Source organism: Erigeron canadensis, chromosome 5, assembly GCF_010389155.1.
Source record: "Erigeron canadensis isolate Cc75 chromosome 5, C_canadensis_v1, whole genome shotgun sequence".
In the NCBI taxonomy this organism is placed as follows: domain Eukaryota; kingdom Viridiplantae; phylum Streptophyta; class Magnoliopsida; order Asterales; family Asteraceae; genus Erigeron; species Erigeron canadensis.
This window is the reverse complement of record NC_057765.1, coordinates 29,315,840-29,325,873: the sequence shown is the minus strand read 5'-3', so window position 1 is coordinate 29,325,873 and position 10,034 is coordinate 29,315,840. Positions and strand designations below refer to the sequence as shown.

General features: G+C 30.2%; 1 protein-coding gene across 1 annotated transcript; it reads right to left on the bottom strand.

Moving 5' to 3' along the window:
- Nucleotides 1–673: 673 nt before the first annotated feature.
- LOC122601934 (protein TsetseEP-like) lies at nucleotides 674–2,043 on the bottom strand. The gene is made up of 2 exons (XM_043774665.1): nucleotides 1,931–2,043; nucleotides 674–1,462 (listed from the first exon to the last, which is right to left on the bottom strand). The coding sequence occupies exons 1-2, from the start codon at nucleotides 1,943–1,945 to the stop codon at nucleotides 956–958; spliced, it is 522 nt and encodes a 173-aa protein (XP_043630600.1). The 5' UTR covers nucleotides 1,946–2,043; the 3' UTR covers nucleotides 674–955.
- Nucleotides 2,044–10,034: the final 7,991 nt, after the last annotated feature.

Genomic DNA, 10,034 nt, shown 5'->3' with positions numbered 1-10,034 from the left:
TATTGCAAGGTGCTAGCTTGTTAATTGATATACGAGTACTATATACAAGGAACTTTAACCCACCTTTTTGGCGGGACACAAAATTACTAACCATGTAATTAGCAAACGAGTGATACAATAAAAATATTATACCCTATGTGTTAATGACAAATTTTAAACAAATACAACCTATAATATTTTGATTGTCACATTTTCACTATTGTTATTATTGTCACATCAAAAGTTTGTTAATTGATAATTTACTTTTTATTAATTTATCGATCGTTTATACATTTCTCACAAAGTTACTTTCATAACTTTCATATATAGTTGTATACTTGTATCAAATAGTGGGGCAAAATCCATCTAACCATCATATAAATATATAATATAAAATATATACTATTACAAATACAGTTTATGTACGTGTTCGTTGGTGTGTTAACATATGCTAAATCCCTTAAAGAACTGAAATTAATTGATGTTGTACGTTGCGATTGTCATATTAGTTATCTTGCAAGAAATTTTATTCCATGGTTATTGCTACATTTCATTACAACTAAAATAAAAAAAAGTTAGGGACAAACTTATATATTGAAATGTACGGAGTTGATAAATTAAGCCTTATGGTAACAGCAAAGCAAAAGCATTACAACTTACAACAAGACACCTTAATTACATGAACATACCACACTTTATTCTTAATTATAACTTTAATATTGATAATTAAACTAACCCCACCAGAACACCAAATCTTTTATTATGCCAGCTAACCTTAGCCAGTGACATTTTTTACTTTGACAAAACAAATTAACATCCTAGTTTCCATCCAGCACATGCTTGCCACGTGGCCAAGGCTAACCATAACTTGATCCTAGGTGGAATTTCACAAACTTTTAATAAAAATTCAAACTAAAAACATTAAACCATACAATAACTTTAACAACTTCATGCCCCAATACTTGAATACATCAATCTACTGATCATCCTCAGTTGCATCATCACCTTCTTCTTTCTTCTCAGCAGCCTTCTCTTCTGGCTCTGCTTCAGGTTCGGGTTCGGGTTTTGTAACCTGATCAGTTGGCCCGGTTTCGGATTCTTTAGCCTCTTCCTCAACACATGGCTCTGGTGCCACCTTTGCAAGGCTATCTTCCTTAACTTCCTCCTCCGAAGCTTCTTCTAATTTCAGAACCACTTTGGTTTCAACTTCAGCTGCAAGGACTACTTCGGGTTCTGGTTCGGGCTGGGCTTCTTGTTCTGGTTCGGGATCAGCTTCTGGAGCTGCTGCAATCTCTTCTTTAGGTGCAGCAGTGCTGTCAGCTTCTGGTTCCTTTGAGAGCTGCAGCTCCTCCTCTTGTGGCTGTGGCTTGGTTTCTTGATCATCCGTGCTGCTGTTCTTGATCTCCTGATCTTCTTGTGGTTTCTTGATTGGTTGTTGTTCCTCAATTTTCTCATCATGGAATGCAGTTGTTGCTGATACAACCTGCATGATTAATTAATTTAAATTCTTTTTCAGTAAATTCTTATACATTATGGAAACCAATTGGCCCTTTATTGACTAGCAACTTTTTACTTAGCAACTTAATTAGCAAGGCGTCTCCGGCCGATTTCTTTTAGGGTCACAAAATTTTTAATATTAGTTGTCATTTGTAAACGTTTTTTCTACATATATTTGAAATGGCTAGTGCTCAGATTTTTTTTTTTCACGGCTCGTCCTAGACATTTAAATCCTGAAGACCGGCTATGAACTTCAGTAAATAATCACTCGTATATTATATGTAGACATCTTGTTAGAAAAATAAAAAGTGCAAAAGAACTTTTATTTATTTATTTATTTATTTATTTTTGAACAGCGAGTTAGTAGTTAGAATTAGCATTCAAAACACCATAGTGACATCTTAATGGGTAGTATGCAGTGCTCTGGGATGAAATTAAATAGACTAAAATTTACCTGAGCGGTGGCCATTGTGTATGAAATTCTAGATACAAAGTAAGAGAATAAGAATATGATCGCGAAAGGGGGTGATGGTGATTGATGTTGTTTTCAGGGTGAAGATAAATGGTGGGGAAGAAGGGTTTATATAGAGATGTGGTTGATGAGAGATAAGACAATCCATAGGGTGTCATTTGTAATTTATGTCTTTGTAATATGTAATTTACACATATTCTTTAGACTTTTTGGAAATGTAACTATTTCTTTTTTATATAAAATAATTATAAATACAATACATACACCTTCAGAGCTCGAAAGTTACACGCGTGTATTTACAAAATTGGAGGGGTGTAATTCGTGAGTCTAACCATAACCTTTACCTCCCAATTTTACGTAATGACATGTTTGGCGGGAGCTTTTTAAAGGGTTTTTGAGAGCTTTAGGTTTTAATTTTGAATAAAAAATTCTATTATGTTAAAATCTTTGTTTGGATGCGACTAACTCTTTAATTTTTATTTGAAAGAAAAAGGTCCAAAATGAAATGCTACTTGAAGTAGCGTTTCAGGAGCTTTAACTTTTCAATGAAACTTTTAACCTTTAAAAGTTACACAAATAGCTCTTAAAGTTACATATAAAGCTAACATACCAAACACTTCTAAAAAATAAAAGCTCCAACTAATAGTTTTGCTTAAAAGTTACAACTTACAGCTCCAACTAAAAATTACAGCTACTTTTACCGATAATACCCATGATACATTTTTATACTACAACAACTATATTTAATCAAAACATAAACGAGCTGAGGTATGTAAAAGGTGTAATATACATAATCTTACTTCTCTACCTAAAGATAAACTTCTATTGATTAAATAACAAATCTAAAAATTACCTTGACGATAGATATGCCAATTCAAAACGAAAAAGTCACAAGCGATTCAATGACGTCGCCTATCCAAACAATATAAATTTTAATATACTAACATGGTGCACGTGTAATGCGGTAGCGGTGACAGCAATGCGTTGGTTACAGCTGGCGGCGACGAAGAATAGTGTAGGCTATTGGGTTAGTGTAGTTATTATAAGACTTGAGGGACTGGTGGTGTAATTTATTTCATTAAGAGTATCTTAGGTATATTAGTGGAGATAATTAAATTAGAGAATAACGAAGATGATGATGTAGGAAAAGAATAAAGGTATTATAGTCATATTGCATAGAGTAATTTTAACATTTCCATAAATAAAATGGGTTATTCTTTTTATATGTATGTATACATAATTCACATATATCGTGTACAACAGTAATCTCTAATAAATATTAAAAAAGAAACTTTATTTCAAAAATGGAGTAATCTGAACCATTTATTGAATTTCCTCCCTTTTATCTGCCCTTTGATCAACATGCTGACATCATCATTGACTTAACTTTTAGTCAAATACTCTTTTATTCTTTCAACTACATATAAAATGCTCCAACAATACATATATTAATTAAAACTAATATTTTATTTATCTAACCATATTAAAAGTAATTTTGTGACAATACGTAGTTAACTACTTTCGTACATTGGACCAAACTTTTTAGCTTTCAACTCAATAAAAAATAACGCATGTTGTAATATGTAAAAATATAATCATTTATGATTCTACATAGAAACTAAAATACACTTGATGTGTGGATGGGAAACCAGTGTCAAACTTTAATCTTTAAAATTATATTTATAATATGATTGATTTATGTAAAAAACAACCGGTTAATTGTGACTGCTATTAATTTATTTATTATTGTGTCAGTTTTTATAGATTTTAAGTATTTCTTTTTATTATCATTGTGTTAGCTTTTTATACGTATAAATGTAATGCTTTTAAAAGTTACTCTCGCGTTTCATGTGGGTTATAATCTAGTTATTATGTTTATATAACTATAGTTTCTATAGAGATATCATACGTGTTGAAGCAAATTAAGTAATTACTAAAAGACCTCTATAAATTAATAATGTCGGAATGAGGGTGTTTTATCGATTTACCGAGGTATTATTATATTGGACATGATATATCTACAACATATTTTGGTCATCTACAACAAATGTACATATTATACTGCGCAGTGTATAAATGTATAAAACGTGCATTGTTGTAGATGACCAAATAATGTTGTAGATTTATCATTTCCTTTATTATATTGATAAATTGTAACATCCGTTATTTTGACCTGTTTGACTTCGTGTGTAATTTGACTAACATTCTTATCTAATGATAATATGATATGATTGATTTCATTTTTGTGACTAAATGACTAGTTCATGTGCTCGTCGGGTCGATTGACCTACTTATTATGTGACTCGATACATGACGAATGCTTAATTTAACTATAAAGTGTATAGGTCAACCACAACCCATGACCCAAGACTTGACCCAACCCTATCCCCTCCTAGCTCTTGCACCCATCCATCTAGGGATGACAACGGGCCGGGTATATGTAATCCCGGACTCGGACCCGATTAAAAATCTCTGTCCCAAACCTGAACCTGGACCCGATTGGTCCCCGTTTATCTACTAACTGTCGGGTAACGGGTTTTCCCACGAATAATCGGGGATCCATTAATATATTTATTGTTGTTTGAACGATGATATCAAAGTATTTAAGATTGTAACTTCAGAGTTCAGAATGTTAAACTAACAATGTATTATAAATTTCTGTAAGCAAAGTAGCACATACTTCCATTCACGATTAATCTAATAAATTGACAATGGTTCCTCGTAAACCATTATTACTAACTCACTAACCTAGTATTGACTTGTTTAGTACACTTTTCAGGTAAGCAGGTGAACCCATGACAAGATGCTTGATTGATGATTAGATATGGACCCGGGCTTGGACTTACATGGATCCCTGAGTCATTGCCCATTTTTGCATTATGCTTAGGATCATTCGTCATCTCTTAATGATTGTTTTGTAAACTGTGATGGTCACTTGCTCCTTATGCATTTTGTACTTGAATTTATGTTATTTATGGATTCACCGAATTCACTTATTTTCATTTAGTTGCCTACGATAATCCCATCATGTGCTATATAATATTCGTAATATTTTGAGCCCTAGCTCAGGGTGTTACATAAATTAATAAATTATTAATTTAAAGAGATTTATGTATGATGAGCTTGAGGATGATTCGGTAGCTTTGAACCGATCACTTGGAAAGAAACATTGCAAGTGGCAATAACAATTCATAACTTTTGTTGCAATACGAGAAAATAATGCTTCAATCTTAAGCATAATAAGAAGATTTAGAAAGAAAAAAAAACTCATTATAAATTTAAAGTTAAGAAAGAAAACAAATGACTAAAAAGGCAAAGTAACACCCAATGTCATTTTTCATGAAAAACAAATGACTATAAATTCATTTTTACTAGACAATTTTAAAAATTTTAGAATATTTTAGGAATTATTAATTTATAGTTTCGACCGGACCAATATATTTACACTATGATTTCAAAAAAGTTATTATTTTATTATTTTACTGATTAGGGTCTAATTTTGTACTGCTCACAAGTTGAGACCAAGAAAATTTTTAATTTTATTGAGGTTATTAATTTATCGAGTATTATTTTATAGAGGTTATACTCTAATAGCTTCCCTTCTCACATGTGAACAAATTTTTTTACTTTTTTAATAATTTTTTTATTCAATCACATGGGAAATATAACTAACTGTTTGTAAAGAGAAAATCTAAAGGTTGTCTCTTTGCCATCACCACTTAAGTGAGGTGGTAGAGGCTCTTACCTCTTAGAATATAGACCAAGGTTCAATCCTTGGCAATTGTGTTATTTAATAGCATATTATTTTGCCGTTTAAAAAAAACAGTTTGTCCTTTTTGAAGAAAATATTATTTTCCCGTGCATATATTTATTGTTAATACTCTTTCACAACTCAACTAACTAGTACAAAGACAGATCAATATAAGTTCAATGAGGTTTGAATCTAAAACAAAGTGGTGATAGAAATAACGGTTAAAATTTAGCGAGATGTTAGAGAATAAGGGTGAGAAATAAAATACAAACTAATTATTACAAATTCATGATCTAATGATTAAATTCAGGGAGAGAAAGAGGTAAGAGAAGACATAATTAAATATCATTAGTCCAATTCATATGTCATGTCAGTTTATAACTTTATGTTTGTAAATAGTTTATAAACCTAACATTTCTTTAAAACTTATTTCAACTTATATTGTGAGACTTAGTTAGTTAATACCCAACATACAATCCTAATCTTCTAACACCCAAATTTCTCATTCTGACACTTTTTCAGATTTTAATGATGACAGATTCTAAAGATCAAACCTTATATTTCTTGTGGATATATAGGAAGCTGAGGGTTACCCAAAACTCTGATAATTAACACTTGGCTACAACCACAACTTCTATAACAATTTCCAATTTGATCAAATGGATTCTTCCATAAAATTAATGTTGATAGAATTCTTTACTTATACACTTCAAAAAATAAAAAAGATGAGATAATGAAATCAAAAATGTAAATATAAACATATTCCTTTAAGGCTATGGATACCAAGATTAAAAGAAAACATAATATTTTATATAAAAGTTTTGTTCTTAGAGCATCAGGTATGGTTCAGATACACAGAAACATCCAGAACGCCAACTCAACGCCACATCAGATTTTATCATTTCATTACTTTTAGGCTTTTATGGTTGCAGAACCATCGAGAACGCAGAACACTATTTTTTTTTATTTACTTATATAAATTATCCAAACTAGTTTTATTATTATTAGTTTGTATATGTATCTGGTAATATATTAATAAAAAGGGGAATGGGAATATAAGGTTGTCGGATATCTAAGCTTAGGTGTGAAACACTCACATATTGTTTTTTTAATCCATAAAAATCATGGGGGCCCATGCATTTATTCATTAAACAAAAAATAATAAAATATTAGTATATGAGGGGTTCTACACTTAAGCTTAGGTGTCGGACAGCCTTATATTCCCATTTCCCTAATAAAAATTAGAATAAGATAAGCAGTCAAAAAACATATACTTCACTTTTTTAAACCAAAACATACTTTTGTAAAAGAATATATTAAAAGTTCTCAATTATCCATCTAAATTTGTTGTCAAAACATCTCTATGCCACCTAGTAAATAATTCAAGGCTTCAACCACACCATCTAAACATTTCTGTATTCTTCGGTCATATACTAAACCTTAAATCATATACTTCAACAATTCAACCTTCAAAGCCATATTTAGTAACTTAGCTTTAAATATATTAGATGACCCACATTTATATACAAAAGCAAAGAGTGGAATGGATGTCGTGTATCAACAAATATATTAAGAATCTTGATGAATTCTTGATGAATAGGTCGACAAAGAACATTGAAAATGGATCAAGAACGACGTCAATGTCCAAGTAAGCATCCGGGGTTCGACGTTGGGGTTCCATACCCAATGCTCTTAAAAGGATTACTTGTAGAAAGCTAAAGGCTAGGCAGTCTAGTATCTATAATATAACTAAAAGAGGGGGTTGGGGGTACACTTGGCATCCTTAATTCCCTCTCCTTTAACCTAATCCTTCATCCTTATTAATCCTCTAAATTTTTAATATTAATCTAAATTAGTTTACACCTTTTGATTTTCCATCACCAATTTACACTTTAACCCCAATCTAAATTAATTTACACTTTTTGGTTTCCCATCACAAATTTACACTTTAACCCAATTTAAACATAATTAACTTACACTTTTTGATTTTCTATCACCAATTTACACTTTAACACAATTTAATAATAACTAATTATACTTTTTGGTTTTCCATCACCAATTTACAGTTAAAAATAATTAATTTACATTTTTTTTTGTTTTCCATCACCAATTTACAATTTTACCCAATTTAAAAATAATTAATTTACACATTTCGGTTTTATTGGTAATCTATAATATAACTCACGTACGAAAAAAAAGAAGAAGAAGCTACGATTAACTACAAAATGGTTTTTCTTTTTATATATTTTGCACATAATTAATCATTATTATTATTTTTTAACATTGAATTCTATGTCATTGTTATTATTATTTCTTTTAATTTAGTTTGTTGTCCATTATAGGTTTGTTATCGCTTTTTCTTCAACAACAAAAAATATGACCACATTAGTTCATCTTGAAGATCTTAAACCAACACATATTAACCATCATTTATGGCTCCGTGTTGTGCATGTATGGACTGTTTCAGATTGGAACAACCTGAAGATAATCAAAACGTTCGAGATGGTCTTTGTTGATGAATTGATATGTATTTTTTAATTTATATAGTTTACATTTATAGAATATAAGAAACTGTAAAAATTTTATTTAACTAAAGTTGAAAAAAATGGGTAAACTGGAGTCAATAATTATATGGAGTTAATTTTCGTATGTTTCTTCTTTAGCGTTCGTATTGATTAACTTGTGATATATGACTTAAGTAATCTATATATTATATATTAAATTTTGTATTTGTAACCTACATTAACTCTTAGGTTACGATTATTATATCTTTCTATAACTTTTAGATATAAGGTCTAAATTTGCCATGAAAATTTTAGGAGTATTATTTTGACCGATGGAGTGGCTATTCAACTAGCAAATTTCCAAGTTGATTTTGGTATATCTATTTAATATATTTGAATTCTAATTTTTTAACTTTGATTAATATATTGTGAGACTACCCGTCTATTGGACGAAGCTTAACACTATATATTTATATGACCAATGGATTATAGATCGATCTGTATCATTATGGGCCTATAAAAATAAATATTGTAAGGTTACATGTTAAAAACTTGTCAAAATCAAGTATAGAAAATGTATCTTATGTTTCATGTTATTCATGAGTTATATCCGATGTATATTTTAAATATTAAGAATTTAAGATGATACATAGAGTTTCCACCCATTTATTTTTAGTATTTAAATATACACATACATACAAAATATATGAAAAATAGCATTAAACATATACCCAGTACTATTTTTTTTTTCGTAATGCACATAATGAACTTTTTGGTGGATTCAAAGGCGTCCATTATGTGCTTTGTGCAGTCGGTAATCTACCTGACCCGTCCATGACATTCCGTGCTGACAATCATACCATTTTGACTACATCAAAATATGTGGAAAGGTTCATAATTAATTTACAAAATTAAAGTATTATGTTTAAATCCAATTACAGGCTATGTACATTGATTAATTAAATTAGGCCCGTTTGATTGTAAAAAATGTTTCAAGTTTTTCATTTCTAGCTTTTTAGAAAAAATAAAAAGGTTTTTATTTTTTTTAAAACAAATAAAAATTTGGAAAACGCGTTCTAATTAAAAAACTATAAACATGTTAGAGATGTGAAGGGATAGAGAGGGGAAGAAAATGGAAAATGAAATTGGAAACAAGAAAATTTTGTTTTCAAGTTTTCTATTGAAAACTAAAAAACATTGTTTTTTGTTTACCTGGAAAATATTTTTATAACTCTATGATTAAAACGTGTTTTCTGTTTTTCATGTTTTCTTAGGAAACAAAAATGACCGGTGTGGTAATTCTTGGCGTGATTCACTACGGATGCGGTTAAGTGACTAGTGTGGTAATTCTTTAGAAAAGGTTTTGATGATGATTATAATAGACAGGTACGTGATGAATTATAATCTACTCCATTCTTTCCATTTTAAATTCCATATTTACATTTTTGGTTGTTCCATTTTATTTGTTCACTTGCATTTTAATTGATCACGGTAACAATATATGGGTACGGTAACACTATTTTTACATATTGATCAAAAGAATTTGTTGCAAAACAAATATGTAGTAAAAATTATGAAATGTTTAATTAATTTGCAAAACAAAATGAAAAGTTGCATACTTGCATTTGATGGATGACAGGACTAGAAGATAGTTTTTGGACGGCGAAAAGCATGGGTCCCACATTGCCCTGTACCTAGTAAACCAAACAAAGAATAATTGAGATATATGACGTGGCTCATTCATTCTTCTGTGACTACAAAAAAATATACTTGGTGGGACCCCAATCCACGACGGATTATGGTCATGCCTTGTCATCATCGCCATTTTTAC